The sequence below is a fragment of the Onychostruthus taczanowskii genome, unplaced genomic scaffold, assembly GCF_017590055.1.
Source record: "Onychostruthus taczanowskii isolate IOZ18803 unplaced genomic scaffold, ASM1759005v1 scaffold25, whole genome shotgun sequence".
Lineage (NCBI taxonomy): Eukaryota > Metazoa > Chordata > Aves > Passeriformes > Passeridae > Onychostruthus > Onychostruthus taczanowskii.
The window spans coordinates 6,598,837-6,618,332 of record NW_024499796.1 but is presented as its reverse complement, the minus strand read 5'-3'; the positions used below and the strand labels follow the sequence as shown (position 1 = coordinate 6,618,332).

The 19,496-nt window shown below is 46.4% G+C and overlaps 1 protein-coding gene across 7 annotated transcripts in view; it reads right to left on the bottom strand.

The window, feature by feature from the left end:
- The window catches only part of PRRC2B (proline rich coiled-coil 2B), a 46,481-nt gene extending 32,382 nt beyond the window's left edge, over nucleotides 1-14,099 (bottom strand). For 5 of the 7 annotated variants that reach the window (XR_005952848.1, XR_005952847.1, XM_041406965.1 and 2 more), the window contains exons 1-2: nucleotides 13,919-14,099; nucleotides 728-895 (exon numbers count right to left, since the gene is read on the bottom strand). Coding sequence is in view for 5 of the 7 variants with exons in the window: in XM_041406965.1 (XP_041262899.1) it covers nucleotides 728-842 (115 nt within the window). In the remaining 2 variants the exon portion in view is untranslated. The remainder of the gene's footprint in view (nucleotides 1-727; nucleotides 896-13,918) is intronic. The other 2 variants (XM_041406966.1, XM_041406967.1) reach the window with 2 other exon arrangements.
- Nucleotides 14,100-19,496: the final 5,397 nt, after the last annotated feature.

The following is a 19,496-nucleotide window of genomic DNA, read 5'->3' as shown; positions in this document are numbered from 1 at the left end:
AGAAAAGTCCTTCTCCCCTACAAAGTGCTCACAGAGTCTTTTAGGAGGATTTGCACAGGTAGCTCTTTCCTTTCACCAAGGAGAAGCAGCAGCACCTTTTTACAGCTTGGGGAAATGGCCACCCAAGCCCACCTTTTAGCAGACAAACAAGTGATCTAACCTGGGAATCCTGAGGTCTCAATTTTCCAGCTCTACACACCAGACCACATTTATTAAGTAAGTATTTTATTGTTTTGTTTTCTACTCTCACACCAAATCCAGAGCCAGTCCAGGCAAGGTCATTTTTTTTTTAACCCACTATCTACTTTTGGTCATATTCCCACTGCAAAACCAACCCAGGTTCTTTCCCAGTGGCTTTCAGCCCTTGACTCTCACCTCACACAAGGTCTGACCAGCTTAAGGCACTTCAGTCAGTTCAAGTGCCCTGCCTGGGCACAGCCTAGGGACGTGGTAAGGCCTCCACTCAAGTTTGCTACCTGCCCGCTCTGCAGAAGGCTAAATGAAAGGGCCAAGAGCCCCCATCTGTCCTGTGTGTAATTCCTCTGTGTTTCCTCTCCACAATAAAAGAGCCATGCAGATTTTCCTCTAGATCTCAATGAAACACAGGCTTTGACACCTGCACCAACAGTGCAATCCAGCTGTGTCCCACAGGGTCAACAACCTGAACGAGCTCTGCAACAATACCACTGGAAGACATCAAAAGGAGCTTTCTGGAGATGTTTCTTACCTGTAGTTCTGATAGCTTCTATTGACTTTCCTTTATACTTATCAAACAGGCTGAGAGTCGAGTACTTGCTTTTCCCATCCTTTCCCTTGGTTATTTGCCCCAAACGATCGGACATTGCGATGAAATGTCATCTAGTAAGGAAATTTCTCTGCGCCGCTCCCGATCTGCCTTTTAATGGAAGAGAACCAGGAAAACCCCATCAAATGGATTGTTCAGCCAGGCACCAGCAAAACACAGAACACACCCAACAGCAAGAACTGAACATACAAGTGAGCACACACACCACGATACAAGTTTTAACTTCCTCCTCTTTAGTCACAAGAAGCTTTTGGGCTTTAAGATTCACAAACTGAATGAAAAGAACTGCAGGAATACACTTCTCAGTGCATTTTTTTTCTGCCACTCCAGTGCTGAAGGAAGTGAGAATACTCTTTAAGTATGAGAACACAAGAGAGGGGATCAACAAGTCCTTGCATTAAAAGAGTAAGGCTGACAATAAACAGCTAAACACAAGGATTCCTTAACGTAAATGCCAGAAAAGCACCGTATCTTTGTATCTCATACCACACTGGAATTTATCACTGCATTTCCCCTGAAGCACTGGGTTTGTAATGTTTGGATTGTGGTTCCACACTGGCCACAGTTATACCAGCAACTAATGCTTTGACAGCATTACTACAGAACTATTTCTCCAAATCCCCTTTTCTCATCGGCTGGCCATGAAAGAGAGTTATGGAGTCAGAAAAAACCTGCTCAGCTGTAACAGATTCAGATTCTTGAGCCTGTGAGTTCAGCTGTTCTACTATGAATTCTCCAAACACATTACCAAAAAATCATTTTCCTCTGTTGCTGGCATCTTGAACATAATTTGTAGTTTGAAATATACTTTCCGCAATGGATGTAGTTTGTTAATTTTTCAATCTGATCTTTGCTGGCACAACATGCTGTAACACCCATCATCCAGGCAGTCTCCTTACTTTGACTTTTTGGCTCTTGGAGCCTGGGATAAAGTTGAAACATGCAGTGCTCACACTGTACATCAACTTTTATGTCAGAAAAGACACTTTGCTTACTTTCAATGGACCTATCTTAGATTTTTTTTTAAAGCATCATTCTGTTCTAAATTTTCTCAAATCTAGGAGCTTCATCTAACCTTTTCTCACATAATTTAGATTTCCAGATTTCTTGTTGTAAAGCCTCTACTTCAAGCCCAAAACTGCTGGCAGTTTCATTTCACCATCTGTTAGGGTAAAATGAAACCATTCTAGGGTTTCAACTCTGTGTTGGGAGTAACAAAACACTATATACATGTGTGTGTGTATATATATACACACATACACATATCTCTGATCTTCCCACACCTCACACTTTCTGAAACTCACCCAGCTGAAAGCCTTTTCCAACAGACAGCAATCACTCTTTCTGAAAGAAACTGTATTTGACCAAAGGCTACAATTCCCATCAGCAATGCCTTATCAAATACGATTTGCAGGTAAGAGGATTAGTCCATCACACATTATGTACAAATTAAAGCACAGACTGTGAACATGCTGGACAGAGCCAGACTGGGAATGCAGTGCCAACTGCAACTGGCCCAGTAAAGCCCATGGGGCAGGTGTCTGACCAATAAGCCCAGCATTACACAGCATTTGTTCTTGCACTGCAGGATTTAAACCAGATCTGTCAGGAGCAAGAAGCCAGGGACTGTGCTAGGTGTTTAGGGAGAGAAAGAAAAGTGTTTTCTGTCACTCAACAACAGCATCCACAGGATGCTCAGGAAAAACACCGGGGTCCCCAAGAAGCCTCTCACAGCATTTCTGCTGTGACCACCACGCGGGGCTGCAGCATGAAGGCTTTGTGGAGGCAACAGGGCTGGCTGGCAGTCTTGAGGCACCTCTTCCTGCAGAGTAGCAAACAGATCTTTGGCTCCAGTCTGGTTCATCTTTGCTCAGATGGCCACCATGTGCCAAAGAAAACAACAGCTCCTCCCTCACTTACCCATTTGCACTGTATTTTATTAGTAGGACAGACATAAAAGAGAGGGAGAAAACACACTGATTAGCATACACTTGGCAGGAAAGCACAAGTTGGATTGAGAACAATGAGCTTTTTGAAGGGGCAGAGCTGTGGGGAGCCCCAGAGCAGAACAAAGAGCAGAGGGTGCTGTGCTGGCAAGAGCACAACCACCTGCTTTTACAGGTATATTGAGCCTTGCAGTGGGAGCCTGGCTCAGGGCCTATCCACACCATGTCAACCCTGTACCAACCTCACAATGAAAGCAGTAAAACCTACTCTCAAACCAGACAAAATTAGAAGGTGTTTAAAAATAACCCAACAACAACAAACCACCTACCCAGATCAGATTCAGGAGTTACCTGGTTAACAGAAAAGCCATGAGTTCCTAAAAGTCAGTGTGCAAACAGCACACAGGGCAATGCTGCCAAAGAGAAACCCTGACAACAGTTATGTAACCAGGTCTCAGTTGCCTCTTGATTACATCTTCTATCATTAAAAGGATTCAGGAAGAATAAACAACCACTTCATCACAACAGAGAAGCTGGGGACATGTCAGGATAAAGCCCCTTGTCAAACTTACTGGGACAGACAAAACTGCTGTCTGGATAAATGGAATTTACTTTCAACTCCTTCAGTGCTCTGAAGACTCGAAGCACAGTTGTTTCCATGATATGTGAGTGCTCCAAGGGGGAAAATGAGACCATGGAGAGGTGAAGCAATTTCCACAGTCACTGTGCAAAGAGGCTCAGCAGCACTGAGCTGGGTCAGAGCTGTTGGACTGGCAGGAACTTGCTGCCTTGCCCCTCCTGCAGATCCCAGCTACTCCAAGGGTGTTATCAGCCAGGGAGATCACTCAGCACCCAGTTCACCCACAGCACTTCAAAGAGGCCACAGAGCCTCCCAAGGCTGGCACAACACTGCACTATCTTCCCATCACACAGTTAAGCAGGGAATCCAGGTAGGGATCATAAAGGCCTTCTAGTTCTGAAGAGCAAAGCCATTTCTGATAAAAATCGTGGTTCATTTAGAACTGAACTGCCAGCCTGCATGCTCATTATTATCAGAGCTGGAACTAGAAGGCACATGCTGATGCTGACAAGTGAAAACTGACAGCCTCGGCAGAGCCTCTGACCTGTGCTCAGGGCTCCCGTGCCCGACAGCTGACCCTGAAGAAAGCAATATCCCCTGTTACAGAGAAATCATATAAAAAAAAATCAATCACCAGCATTTCTGCAAGGTTTCTCTCTGGGTTTACAGAGGTCTGTGGGGGAAGGCTTGCTATCAGTTTCAGCATGGAGGGTAGCTCTTTTCATTCTCCTACTATATTCAGGGACAGCACCAGACAGCAAAACACTGAGTGTGTCAGCAATCACAAAATACTGCAGTATGACCAGTTCCATTAGAGATCCCAGGATACAAATAACTGCACTGAAGCACTCGGGCAGAGAGCTCCAGTCCCCAGGCATAGTCATGTCCACATCATACTACCCTGGATCCAATTTTTGGGTATTGACCCTGTCTAACTGCCTTTAAAGGGGTAAATTCTAATCCAGAAAGCATCAGTACATTTTAATGTCTTTGAGATCTTAGACTTACAAGCATGCAAGTCTTGGAGCTACAGCCTGTCCTGCGAAAAACATGAAAACCTTGAGTTACTGGCACTGGTAACAACTGGAAACCCCTGAGCTGAAAACACAGCCAAACAGAGGGACTCCTGACAAACAGGATTGTCTGCAAAGCTCTTTGCAAATCTATGTATGCAGGAGGCTGGGCTGCTGGTGTTTTATTCACAAGACTTCAATGGAGCTTGAGTATCTGGAAGTCAGCCAGCCTTAGCTGAGCAGGGCAAACAGATTTATGAAAGGTAACACACATACTAAAAGGAATCATTTCAGCTACTCACACACCGCTGAGCTCTACACCAAGCACAGTCCTGACTACTGCAGATCTTCACTCCTTGCTCACTTCACAGCAGCAGCCACCAACACAAAAAGCAATAGAATGCAGATTAACAGGGAAAAGGTTTTCTTCACAAGCAGGAAAATTTCTGATGTAATTTTATACAAATTGTTCAGAAATTCACAGGTTGGAAAAGATAAACAGTACTTTCAGAAGAGAAAAGTGTCTGGAGTTAGGTTAAACTGAAATACATTGTGGTTCCTAATGTTACCAGCAATGTGAAACCTTTTAAAAAACACAGTATAGTTTTACAGGAGATTAATGACGTTCACTCTTCTTTAAATACACACACAGGTCAATTTTACTTGTACTTCCATAGCTGAACATTTATCTGTCAACACAGAGATACCACTACCTCTGGAACATGTCCCACCAAGAACCACCTATTTGTGAAACACTCAGCACCTGCCTCAGCAATGAAAAACACCACTGGCTGCCTTTGGGAGGGCTTTGGTGAGACACTGTCATCACCTGCACAGGACTTGCTGTCAGATGCACTTATATCCTGCAGAAGCCCTGTTTGGGCCATGCAGGGATCATGAGCCTAGCAAGGAAGGGACCAGATGAGCACTCAGTTCCCAGCAGAGATTGCTTATTAAGGCAGGGAGCAACAGAGAATATCAGCATCCAAGTACAAAGTCAATGGGATCAATGTAGAAGAGCTGTGCAGCAAGCAGAGGCTGTAGCAAGAGTCTAAGGCACAAAAAAAACTTCACGCTCTCATTCTACTGCATCACTTCCAGAGGGAGATGCCAAGATTTGCTGGTACACCTGAAAAAGGCCCTGCCAAGATCTGGATGTAACACCAAACATAGTGCCAAAAAACTGCACCAAATCCTGCCAGACAGGGAGAAACAAGTCAGGAGTCTGCAGTGCAGAGAAGAGATAACAAACCTCCATCACTGAGCTCCTGATTCACACGAGGGACCCTCCTTAGCTCAGTAGACATATTTGGTGGTATCAGTTCTTTTAATCCTGCACAATTCCAGCTTCTCTCCATCTCCCACAAACCTTGGCTCAGGAAATGGGAGACCAGGATAGTATCTGCCATGATTTGTTGCAGAGGTATGCTGTTAGCCAAGCAATACTGCTGAAAGCTGTCTGCCAGAGGACTTGCCTGCTGTCCAGCCCCATCCTCAGACCTCGAAGTCAAGCCTCCCAGGATTTGAAACATGGAGCAGGACTACGAAGAGGAGAGGCAGAGTCTTCTGGACAGTAGATCTATCATTAACTCCACATTGTGGAGCTCTACAGATAGTGGTAAAACCCGACAAAAGGGAAGAGAGACAGAAAGGGCAGGTCCTGTCTGATGACCTGACCTCACTTTCTCAGTTCTGCCTTCACCAAACTCACCTGCTGTCCCCTCTTCTGAATGTACCAACAGGTTGGGAATCACAACTACTGTCAGTGACTCACTGTACATTCTAGAGAAAACAGGTCTTTGCAATGTCAGGCTTGGCCTTAAAATACAGAAGCTTCACCTCTCTGCTAAACAGCTTTTCGAGTGCTGGGAAGGCAGGCAAGGCAAAGGCAGCCAGAGAGGCTGGAATTGTAACTTACTGTAAAACAGATAAAGCAGACTGGAGTCTGGAGAATAGCTCAATTGTATTTACACAAAAACATTAATGAGTTCTGTGGTCCTTTCTGTGCGGGCTGGACAGACAATACCACACCCTGGAAAGGAGCCCTGACCTCCAGTAATTGAGGATGCAGACAAAGAAATAGTTCATCCTGAGTATGCAAGACTATGGCACAGAGCAAAAAAAACCTCAGTCAGAACGCTGGTCCACAGCCCACAGCAAGTACTTATGAGATCCTGTGCTCATGAAACTCCCCCTCTTTTTCAAGCAACAGAAGACCCAAGGTGTTCAGATAATTCTTTCCTTGAAAGGAGTGTCTGTTTACAACAGCTCACCAAAGAAACAGCCAGTTTCACCCCTCTGCCCCACCATGCTGTAGAGAAGGAACTGAACCACTGGTGCCAGCTTGACAGGAAGGTATAACCTTATCTCCAACCCAAGAGGAAGTGCTGCAGGGTTTTCATAAACCTCAGGGAAGCAGGAAGGTGTCTCATGTGGAACAACCTGGAGGCACCAGCTACCAGCATTACACTCTTTACCTTCTCATCCAGGCCTGGAAGATGTTAAAGGAGACAAGGCTCAGCATAAACTGAAGTAAAAGAGCCTACTTATTCGTTGTTACATATTTCAGAGGCAAAACCCAGGGAGGACAACCAGCACTGTTCAACAAGGATCACCTGTGGCCTCAACAGATCCAGATGCCAACCTCTCTGGCACAAGAGGAAATGGAAGCAACCTCGTGATCTCCACAAGCTGCCTCTGCACAAGAAGGCTCACATTCAAGTGCAAACCTGTACTCTTAAGAGTTGTACTTTCACTCTGACTCCCCCACAACCAAGGGTCAGAGTTGAAACACACAACCCCAGCCTCCAACAGATTCTGCCTTCCACTGTGCCCTGCTGAGATCTCAGCATCCAGGGGGAACACATGGACACAACATCCTGTTCCCTCAACACCAAAACAGGGAGGCTGATCAGGAGCAAGCAATTTAAATCCAAATACAAAAGAAATACCTAACATAATGCTCTGTTTGCAAAACTTGTTCAGAAAGCTCCTGGCAACATTCAGCTGAACTGTAAGGTAAATTGGGCATTTAGATAGCTGAGCAACAATAACAGACTGTGAGTAGCTGGTGGGGATCTCCTGATGGGTAACAGGACTGGTACTATCAGTCCAAGTCAGAGGAACAGTATGCTCAACTAAGACTGCAGACAGCAAGAAGTTCCAGAAATCAGGTGTCTGCTTCAGCCACTCAAACCTGTGTGCCAAGACCCCCAGAGAAAACATCAAACGAGGAGGAAATGCACTGCAGCAGCCCCTGCCATGCCCAGAACACTCCCTTCCAGTGGAAAAGACTGTCCACTGGCACAGAAAGTGCACCGAGGAGCCTACAAGGGCAGGACGCACCCACATAAGCACTAATTGTTCTCAGGCACTACACAACACCTTAGGTCTGATAGGTGGAAGCAAAGACTCTTCCCTCACTACAAATAAACACCACTGCATGTAAAGGTTGTGAAAGTCCCTTAGTCCTGATACTTCTGCCTACACAGACTTTTGAAAGTCATCACAGCCATGACACCCATATAACCAGGTGAGACATAGCAAGAGCAGCATAGGTGAAATACCTGTGCTGCCAGTAGCTTATCTTGGAGAGCACTACCCATCCAAGGCCACCACTGGCCACTGGAGAATGCTTCTCTGTCAAGCATTTCACAAATCCATCACCAGGACCCAAGCTCAGCAACTTAATCTCTCGCAGTGAACATAAATTTTATTGCAAGCAAGCAGAGAGAAAAGCAAAGATGTCACAGCTCCAAGAGATGAAATCAGAGTAAAGCTGGCAGTCCTTTGGGTTAACAGTCCTTTTTTCAGGAACAGAAACAGCTCTTTCCACACAAATACCATCAGCTGTTGAGTAAGCCGCTCTGTTTTCTCTGCAGTCTCAGGAAGGATCACATTGGAATGGGGATGTGGATGTTTACCTCACAACAAAATCTGGACTTTGGCAACACCTCTCCACTCTCAGGTGGTCTGCGGACTTCAGGGCCTGAGCTCCCACTCAGGTTATGCACAGAAGGTTTTCTTTATGAAGAGAGAAAACCCAGTGCTATTGATTAGCAGGCAACAAATGTCAATCCCTCACTACACAAGCAAGGGACAGATTCCTTTACACCCCTGCTAAGCAGATCCCTCTGGCCTTGCTCCTCCCCAAGCACTGCTGGGAGCTCCCCTGGCAGGTACATGCTGCAGGGTACAAAGCTGCCCTGGCAAGAGCTGAATAGCTCTTTCTCTATCAGATTTCTCCCAATTCCCACAGGCATCAAGACTGATGCAGCTGGTTCAAGCCATTAATAAGATGACAAGCAGTCCGGACAATCCTGCAGTTCATAAACACTGCAGAGGCTGAAGCTTCCAAGGAAGTCTTCCTCCAGGTTCCCCAATCTGAACAGCACTAGGGCAATGCAGCATTGCACAGCAATTCTCCTTACAGAAAGCCTATTCATGAAAGCCATTTGTACCACAAATGAGCACCAAGGATGTTAAGAGAAACGTGATGGGAAAGGGACACAGGTACCAAGTGGTAAGAAAGCACCTTACATGTGTTGTGACTCAGTACTCTGAAGAAAGAAGCTTTAGACATCTTTAGGTTTTCCGGAGAGCTAAACAACTCGGACTATGCCCAGGACATCTGGACTACTCCGAGCCAGACAGGAAGTGAAAACATTTCACAGATGCTTTCATTTACATAGATATTTGCAGTGCATAACTGACAAGGTGTGTAAGCGTCATCACTTCTATTTTCCAGATAGGAAAATGACACCGCAGAACTCTGCAGCTATGCTAAGTGGCAGAGAAAGAAATAGAGCTTTCATCTCCCACTTGCTGGGGCTGAAAAGCACCCTCTGAATCACACTGCCTGCCTGACGCTGTGGGGCCAGCAGCAGCATGAAGCCTTGCTCCAGAGAAGTTCTGGGAGGAGCAGGTCCTTGCATGCTGAGATGGGGAATGTTGCAAACACCTCCTAAATGAACAACCCCATACACTGCTTACACTACAACAGGATCACAGGCATCATTAGAGGCAACACTTAGCTCAGATGCAGAAAATCAACACCATAATAACACTCAAGATCACATCAATCTGGTTCTGAATGACAGTTCTTGAAGCTTGGTTATTTCAATAAAAGATAAAACCATAGTTATTATTGTAGCCAAAGAAGGAGCACCTCTTGAACATGTCCCCACTCCCCTGACTGCTTCACAGCCCACTCCCAACTCTGAACAAGATCACTTGAGGCTTTTGTGCAGCCTCCCAGCCCACATACAGGTAGGAAGAGCTGAAGAACTCACCCAGCAGAAGAACTCTTCCAAAAAAATCACTATTCCCACACAGTAAGTGCCTGGGGGAGGGAAAGTCCCAGTGCAAGCTCTTCAAATCTGTCTCTATTCACTCCTTGGAGCACCATCATTGCTACAATTCCCATCTAAATGTCTCAATGGCTACTTGGGAAGGATTCCTCCACCAAAACTCTTCAGTAAGGGTATTTACTGCAAAGACTCGGTAGCTTACTCCTCTTAAGTGCCACCCACCTGAAATCCGAAGGCTATTGAGGGTGCTCCCAACAGCTAACTGAAGCCTGGCAGACACCCGAGATACTACAGTCCAACAGAGTGAGCCTCTTGGCCAGATCCTAGAGGGCTGTTACCAAGTCCTCGCTTTCTTCCCGGTTATTTTTCCCGTATTTCTTCACACTTAAGCCTGGCTCAGCTGCCCATTTCAAACCTGGTCATTATCTCTTCCCTTTGAGCCAAGGTATGACTTTTCATCAGTCTCCCACATATTAATACCTGCAGTCTCCTAAAGATGGAACAGTGAGCTCATCCCCCACTTCCACCCCTTCTCACCCCTTCCAGCCTACTAACACTCTCCTGAAAATTTAAGCGCTGGAATCAAACCACAGACATTGTATTTTGGCTGCAAGTTAAATAACCCCCTGCAGAGCTGCATATACACCTTTTAACACCTTCGGTCCCCATGCACTCCACAGCACTGCAGCACAAGCAGCTTCACAATCAACCAGCGCCACCGGCAATTACAGAACAACACGGGACTACTAAAGCAGCCTCCAGTCCACTTCGGTTACTGTCCAAATGCTCCCAGATAAAAAACCAGATCAGGATTTAACAGTTATACACATCAGTATCTGAACAGCTTTGCTCTGAAATAAACAACTCATAAGCTCCAACTGCTCTGCTACTTTTGCACAAGAAGTACACGTGCATGCAGGGAACATCCTGAATTCCAGTACAACTTACAAGTAGAACATGAGCCCAAGCTATGCTTCAGTGAATATAACGCAATGTCCAGTTTCAGCCCATTTTATCATTTTGGGGGAAGGAAAAACTCTTTAACCAACCCAGATGTGTGCAAAACCCACCCTCTGAGGGTGTTTTCCATTTGGTAACCAAGTCACTTAATTTCAGAAGTTAGAAAAGGCTGTTCTGTGATGGAGAGCTGCAGCTCCCCAGCCTTTACCTCTTCTCTGTGCTCTCACCTCATTGTCTGGTACCTGACAGAACCAACGTTCTATTTCTTCTGCTCCAAATGAAAAATTAGTGATAAAGACCTGTGAAATTATCGACCTATTAGGAGAACGAGTCAGTGACACACGAAAAACAAAACCCACTTAAGGCAGGATCAGCTTAAGAGCAAAGTCTGATACTGAGACAACAGCCCAGTGCCAAGTTGCAGAATAAATGAGGAATGAAGTAAAAAGAAACAGGGAACCAGAGAGGTCCAGCCCTTGGAATAAAACCTCTCCTAAAGTTACCATCTTGTATCACTGAGTTTCTCCTGCTCATACTGCTTTATTCCTCCAACATGAAAATACACAATTTAAAGTGAAAATGCCACAAGAGCAAAATCTCTTTGTAGACCACCATCATAAATGAAAAAAAAAACCAAAACCAAAAGGTTTACTATTATTTTCAATAACACTTAAACCTAGCCCGGCTTGCTCTTAAACACTTTCAATTACTCAGGGAAGCACAATGAAGGCCTTGAGCAAGAAGCACTCTTGCACAGACAGGTAATTGTGACCCGGATCATCTCACACCTGCAGAGCACAGCTCAGGGTCCTTGTTCTCCTCAGCCACACCCCAGGTGTGACCCCGGCAGGACGAGGCCACACACGGGCACCGAGCGCTGTCTGTCCTGTGCCATCACCCAGGCAGTCACACAAACACAGCCTCTAATGCCACCACTACCTTTAGGAGGTTGCTCAAATAAATCAGCCTTTGAAGTCAGGCTTTACACAAAGCTTTATTAAAAGGTTTTATTAAGATGTCACTATAAAGTGAAATAACTTTAATACAAAATATTTAGGAATATTACTCACTTATTGAAACAAAAATACTTTTAAACCCTGCATATCCCTTCCAGCATCTTTATGGACTATTTACTCACTTTTCCAGTTTCAGCCAGCTGGCTTAGCTGCCCTTTTAAGCTCTCATGCACACACAGAAAAAAGAAAAAAAGCTCAGAGTGCATCCAAAAAATGCACTGTAAGACCAAAGAAAAAAATCTCCGAATTTAGAAAAAACAAGACACCAAGGCACTATATAATGACAAATTTGGAAACTTATACCAAACACGTGGTTTAGTTTTTATTTTTTTTTTTTTTTAAGAAAGGTATCTGTCAAATCATGTAAAAATTTGTTTTCTTAACACTGAAGACTACTGAAAGTATCCTCAAATGTGTGATACCTAGTTTACTCAACCATGCAGAAAAGCACACCAGACTAATGAACAAAAAAATTAAAAAAAGGGATCAACTTGTACTCAAGGCACTTAACAAATTAAGCACAAAATCAAAATACAGCTAACAGCAGATGTACTCACACTGGCTTGCAAAAACAACAAAGCAGCAATTCCAAACAGTATCTGCAATTTTTCTGAGCATGACTTTTACCTAAACTTTTAAATTTTTACATGAAAAACATTATGGGAGAGGTGTTCTTTATTGTAACCCCAAAATACTCTGCTAACTAGGAAAAACTTCTTAAGCCAGAGACCCAGAAGAAAGAGCATCACCCATGACGAGCCCACAAAGATCTCATGGACCACAGATGAGCTCCTGATGAAACCTAGGCTCATTTACAATGCTTCACCGGGAGCGAAAAATGCATGTAAGTATTTAATATTTTCAGTCAGAAATCAGCCTGAAAATATCACTTTCCATCCTGTCTTTAAATTCCACTTCCAGAATATGGCCTTACTTTCCCTACCTCTTCCAGGTGACTTTACTCCCAGTGTCTGGCTCAGAGCACTAGTTTTACTGAACATGGAAAAGGCAAGTACAAAAGTAGTGTCCTGGCCAGTTTATATCTGACAAACCTACTCATCAGGATGTGATTCTCCAAACCTGGGCTCTCCATAGGGAGCAGCTATGTATCCATCATGGAAGAGCCCATTCCAGTGGAGGCGTCAAGTGAATCTGTAAGACAAGGCTTAACAAAACCAAAGCTTCCACTATAAACCTGGATTCAGTGCTAGAAGGGGTGGGATGCCTTTCCCCCAAGAGATGATCCAGACACTGCAATGTGCTTACACTTTATACCTGTTCCTAGAAAGAAACAAAACTACTAAATCCCTAAACGTTTATGTTTACTGTACCATATCACCCCAAACACCAGTAACATCAATATACGAATATTTATCTGATGAGTAGATACACATTGAGTATCTCACCCTTTGCACACCCAGAACACAGAAACCTAATAACTTTCCAGACATACCCCACAATTTCCAGCTCACTCAAACCCCTTAAGGCAGCTTTGAATTTGGAGATTCGGGGGGGGCTTTTGTAAAGACAAAACCCTCTAAATTCACAACCAACACACTAAAACCACCCCCCGGATAAGATGCTCAGCACGTGTCCCAGGACCCGCATTAGGGTTTCCCCAGCTTGCACCACAGCTGCTCCCACACAGAAATTAGAAACTCCTTCTTGAAAAAAAAAAAAAAAAAAAAAAAAGCCCTAAAACATCTTTCCAAACCTACCAAACGAGCTCGCCCAGCGCACAAACTCCATCCTCGCTCCCCCCCGCCCCAGCCGCATTTCGGCCTCAGCGGCCCTTTTGTACCTCCAGCACAATAACAAACCGGCCGAGCCTTCTGGATGCCACCCCCCCTTGTTTTGCTGAGACACACACACACACGGCGCGACAAAAATATCTTTGTGTCACACTCCAGACGACGAAAAAATAACAACCTGCCTTTGCGGCGGGGAGCCCCCCGCCCCGGCTGCACCCCCGGGGAGCGCAGTGGGGCGGGGGCGGTTCGGCCCGGAGCCCGGACAAGGGGCCCCGAGCCCGGGCGGCCCCGCCAGCGCCACCGGGGATGGGCCCGGCCAGGCCCCGCAGCGGCCCCGTCCCCGCAGGGAGAAGGGGGGCGGTTCGCACAATAAACACCGGCGGCTACAGCAGCGAGAAACCGGGGCGAGTCTCCCCCCAAGCCGCCCGAGCCGGGAGGCCGCGGGGTGCCGCAGCCGCTGGCTCCGGCTCCATTTTAGCGCTGCCTCGTCCCACCTTCCCTCTCCCTCCCCTTCCTCCTCCCCCCCGGCCCCACTCACCGCCCCGAATATCCGCGGCCGCCGCCGCCGCCGGCCCCCGATACCCACCTGTGGTGGTGGCGGGGAGCCGGGGGTGCCTGCGGAGCCGGGTGCGGAGGGACGATGGGCGCGGGGCGCGGCGGATGGCGGCGGATTGCGCGGGGCGGCGGCGGCGGCTGCGGCCGATCCGGGCACTCGCTGCCTCCTCCTCCTCCCCCTCCTCCCGTGCCGGCCCGGCCCCGCCGCGCAGCGCCACCTGCAGGGCGCCGCCGGCAGCGCGGGGGCGGCGCTGAGGGGGAGCTCCCTCAGGGGGACAAGGAGCGGCTGGAGAGGGTCCTGCGGGAGCACCCGGAGGATTTGGGGCTGGAGCAGCTCTCTGATGAGGAGACACTGCGGGAGCTGGGCCGGGTTCGTCTGGAGAAGGGAAGGGGGAGAAGGGATCTCCCATGTCAGTATCTCTCCTGCGTGTCCGAGGGTGGTGCCAGACTCTCTTCAGTGGTGCCCGGTGACAGGATGAGAAGCAATGGCCATAAACTGAAACACAGAAAGTTTCCCCTCATAATGAGAGGGGAAGTTCTTTATGAGTTTCCCCTCATAAAGAGAGAAAGTTTCGCCTCATAAGAGAGAACTTTATGTGGAGGGTGGCAGAGCTCTGGAACAGGTGCTCAGGAAGGGCATGGAGTTTCCCTCTCCAGAAACATTCCAAACCCACCTGAGTATGTTCCTGTGTCACCTGCTCCAGGTGACCCTGCACTGATCCCCAGAGGTCCCTTCCAACCTCAGTTAATGTGTGATTCTGTGAGCTCCCCTCAGGGGGACACTGAGCTGCTGGAGTGTGTCCGGAGGAGGGCAACAGCAGGATTGGGGGACTGCAGCATCTCTCTCATGAGGCAAGGGTCGTCATTGCAGGGCTCATTGCTACAACCACCCGAGCCGGAACCCTCTGTGCCAGGAACGATGTCTCCAAGGGGGTACTGGAAAATTTTCCCTCACATTTTTATGACCCCAGAGCTATAGGGCAATGACAGGGACGTGGAGTGATGACAGGCCCATGAGGATTCCTGTCCAGCCTGAAAGGGACCAGAAAACATCACTGAGGGCTGCCTGCTGTTCCCCCGTGGTTTCATGGGCAGCAGGTTCAAAGGCATCCTGGAGGAGCTGCCCCTTGGAAGGACATCAGTCCAGAAATATCTTTTAATTTGTTCTGTCATCAAGGATGATGGAAATGAATGCAGCAGAGCAAGGCAGTCACTCCTCTCCCAAAACACTCTACAGAGCCATAAAATACCAACAGCATCACCAGCAAACACAGTCCCTGCTTCAGACAAAAAGAGCTTCAGGTCAACACAACCTGAGCAACAGCAGCACTGGCAAGAAATTGGCACTAAAGAGAGTGTTGTAAAAGTTACTGCAAATTGCACTTCCTCTGCCCAGTGGATCTTTTATAGCTTTGGAGATGCGGTCTCCTTGCACTCAAGGACAGAGCAGCCTCTTGCTAATTCTCCTTCCCTGTCAGACACACAGGTGTCCGTCAGTGTGACATTTGGTGACAGAAGGCCAAACTGCAGGTACACACATGCATTTATTTCTTAGGACTGTCCAGCAGTTCAGAAAAATTGTGCACACACACCCATATATATATATTTATATATGGGACAAGCATCTGGGCATGCAAATGCACTATTTAGCTTATTCATGGGTCACCAGTCATGCTGTCACCCCACATGCCCTTGCCCATGAAGGGAAGATGGCTTTAGAGGAATTTTGCTGCACATTTCCCAGTGCAGGCAATGCCTCAGGAGGAACAGTTCCCACCTCTCTCCACATTACAGGAACAGCGTAAGGCCGAGCAGCCGGATCACTGCTCATGAGAGCTGTGTCTGATCTCAAACAGTCACCAAGAGTAATGCAGAGGGAAGAAATGCATGAACAGCTTTCTGGACCATATGGGATGTTCCTACAGTTGATCTGCACTGCTATTGAAGTTGCCAGGCACTGAGGAACCAAGAGATGCACAGCACTGCTGAAAACCATCACCTGGTTGTCCTTTTCTGCATATCAAAGTATTACAGCACTCCTGCCCCTCTGGTGTCTCATCTCATCTCTCTAGAAGTGTTTTGCCTGTCCAGAGACAGGAGGCCAATGCCCTCCACTTCTCTCCCTACAGGAGCCCAACCCTCCTTCCCAACATTCCCAAATTCCTGCTCTCATCAGCTCACTGGCAGCTGGAGCATTAGTATGGTCCACTTAATTTTTTCTTTCTCCGTTGGTCAGACAAGTACACACACACACAAACAGCTCCTCTAACCTGCTTCCTGCCCATGCAAACCCCGGTGTCCTCCACGGGAGCAGCTACAGGTGCACAGGAAGCCACCCAAAGGCTCCCTTTGGGAGAAGAGGAATGTGGGATCCCCTCACTCTCAGTGAGTCATGCAGACACCTACAAGCCCCACCATCAGCAGGTGACTCACACGGGTTTGTCCAGGTCAGCACTATCCACACCTGCTGCTGTAATAAGCAGTTCTCCGAAGGTCTCCTGTGCATCTCCAAGGCAACGATCCAAGGCCAAGGGAATAGATGCAGCAATTAAAGAAAAAATTAATGCAAACTGTTGTGGCGATCAAAAGGCCAAAGTAAACAAATGAAAGACAATTGTACATTCATTACCAGGTGTGTACACTGCAGTGCCCACGAGCTCCTGGCTTTTCCACCTGTGCCCAGCAGTGTGCCAGAGCCAGCTCTGGAATTCTGCAAGTCTGGCTCAGGACTGTACTAGGACTGGATTTTCCACCCCATCACTGTTCCAAACTGGGCACAGTCTGGATAGTCAGAGGACACAGCTTGTCTCTATCACCACAGGGGAGAGTGTGGCTCTTCTACATCCAGGTCAACTACATGTGGTCCACAGGGACACGCATGCATCAGACCTTGGCATAAGGTGAGGAGTTCCTTCTGGTGCTTTCTAAAAGACCTGCACCACCTCTCACCAGCCTGTGTACAAATTAAATCAACTGGTGTAAAGTGAGAGCTGGTAGGATTAGACCCACAGCAGACTGTGAGGGAGGAGTGTCAACAATGAGAAGCAGTTTGGGCAGAGACTGAAGAACAGGTTTCATCTGGATGAAATTCAGTGCATAGCTCTATGCAGGATCCGTTCTGGAAAAACAGCTCACCCACTCTGATTTTTCACCTGTTCCAGAGTCCTTACCAAATTATCCCCTGGACAAGAGAGCCAAGCTCAGGAGTGTTCTGCTTCCTCCTTGCAGGACTAATTACAAGTGAGAGCAGAAATCCTGCTGTGTGCTTCATCCTTCCACTCATGAGAAATCTGCCAAACACAAAATACCCATTACAGAGGACTTAGAGCCCTGGTATAGGATATACAACTCCAGAAATGTCTTCTGGTATAAGGCCTCCTAGAAATAATAGAATTTCTATTATATTCTGCAGCTTCTACAAAAATTTGCTCTGAATCCATCAATCCCTGCCCCTGCCTTGCACCAAGCAGGGTGATTTACAGGCTCAATGCTCCTGTGCCATTTTGCCATCACTTTGTTCAGCTGTAAACGGCAGCCTGCACCACAGGACAGGGCCTTACTGCCCTCGCAGTCATTCACAAAACTCCACAACACACTTGGAAAAAGCAAAGTGATCCTTCTCTGTTCCCCATCCAGAGGCCATTTGGCACCACAAAGTACACATTTACCTTAGTGGGTCAGGTCACAGTCCTTCCAGTTTTCCATCTGTCTCAGACAGCAGCCAATATCAGCTGCTGCAGGAGAAACACTCAACGGTCAGCTGTGGAATAACCTGTCCAGGGGAAAATATGCTTTATAATTCCATGAGGTAGGAGCTGTTTATGCCCTGAAGCATGAAAATCATTTCAAATTCAGTTGTGTCTAAATCAAGAGTGCCTCATGCCTGCACCGACTTCATTAGCTTATCTGAGACAGCTACAGGGAAATTCAAGCCTGCAACTAAGTGAGCAGGGCCTTAGGACCCAAAACCCAGTCAGCAAGAACATCAATAGAGTTGAGCTGTCATATTTGAGAGGTAGGAGAGAAGACATGAGTAGCTCTGGCAGCTCTCTGTAATCCCACGTATGAGGCTGTGTTATCCAAATATAAGGAAATGTTTTGAAAGCCAGACCTCAAGCAGAACAAAAGGACATTGGGTCTCAAATATAAAAGATTTTTTCCCCCTCTTATTTAAGACCGAATATCAATAGAGATGCTTTGTAAGAAGAAAGAGGTATTCTGATGAGAGAGGAAGCTGGAGTTTCTCACCTGTCTAAGCCAAAATAGAGTATGAAATACTGGGAGTGGAAAAATAGTATGAAAACCCAGGAATCTTGGCCTGTATTCCAAACTGGGTTACTTGTAATAATTGTGTTACTTACTGCTTCTTCTAGCTGCTGGATCAGGTAGAGGCTGTTGATTTTTATTCCTTTGCAGCCCATGGGAGTTGCAGGCTCTGTATGAAAACAAGATGCCGTGGAATTGTTTGTTTGCCAGGCTATTGTTTGTCCTTTTAAAGGCTGCAGACCCACTCCATTCTTCATGACAAAATGCTGGCTGCCTGAAGGACAAACCAAAATGACTATTTAAGGCACTAAAAATGGAAATCATTTAAAACAGAGCTGATTAAAGGAAGAAACTATTCTTCCAATGAGAAGTGAATTGCTTTCAGCTGGCCTGAGCACTGAGCTTTGCTTGCAACAAAACCCAAACACCAGTTGCCTGATAGTGCAAGTATTTTGGAGGCACTTCATCGGCTGTGACTTCAGTTTTTCCTTGTGCATAAGTGCAAAACAAGTCTACTGCTTCTGCTCATCCTGGCTCAGTGATTTTTCCTTTGGCTGGGCTGTTCAGAAGACAGCAAGGCTGTTCTTTAGGCAGATTTTAAAGCCTAGCCTTTCTTGCTACATCCACTTGGAAGCCCTCACAAAACCTTGGTTGCTTAAATAGCAAGAGATTCAAGAAAAAAAAAATCAAGAAACATCATACACATTTCTAACAATGTGACAGCTTGTGGTCTTCAAAAGACTCTAAAGATTGTTGGTGACATGCTGAGTTTTTAGCACCTTCAGAAAAGAGGGAGAAATAGGGAGATGGACATGCAAGTACTAAACTTTTGTCAGGAAAAGACTTGGGTGTATTTTCAATACAACACTCACTTCCAAAACACACAGAAAAACACTCATAGAATGACTTAGTGTTTTTCAGTTAGCACCTCTGTTTGCTCTATCAAAGCCTCTTCTTCAAAGAGGTTGGAAAAAAAATCCAAGATAAATAAGGGGATAGAGTTATTTAATATGGGTTTCTCCAAGGTGTATCTCCAAACACAAGGGAATATTTCTGAGGAAGGCAAAACATTCCTGTGTTAGATCAACCTGACTCTTACGACAATTCAATATAAATATATCAAAATTCTTTCACTTTAAATCTGAAGATCAGTCCAGGTTTAAACTACAAAGTAATTTTGTTTCCTACCTTGAAACTCTAATAATGACTATAGTTGTGGTCAGGATGTGTGTTCAAGGACACATTTGGGTTCATGGTTCTACCCTTCCATCACAACAATCTGATTCCTCCTGTCC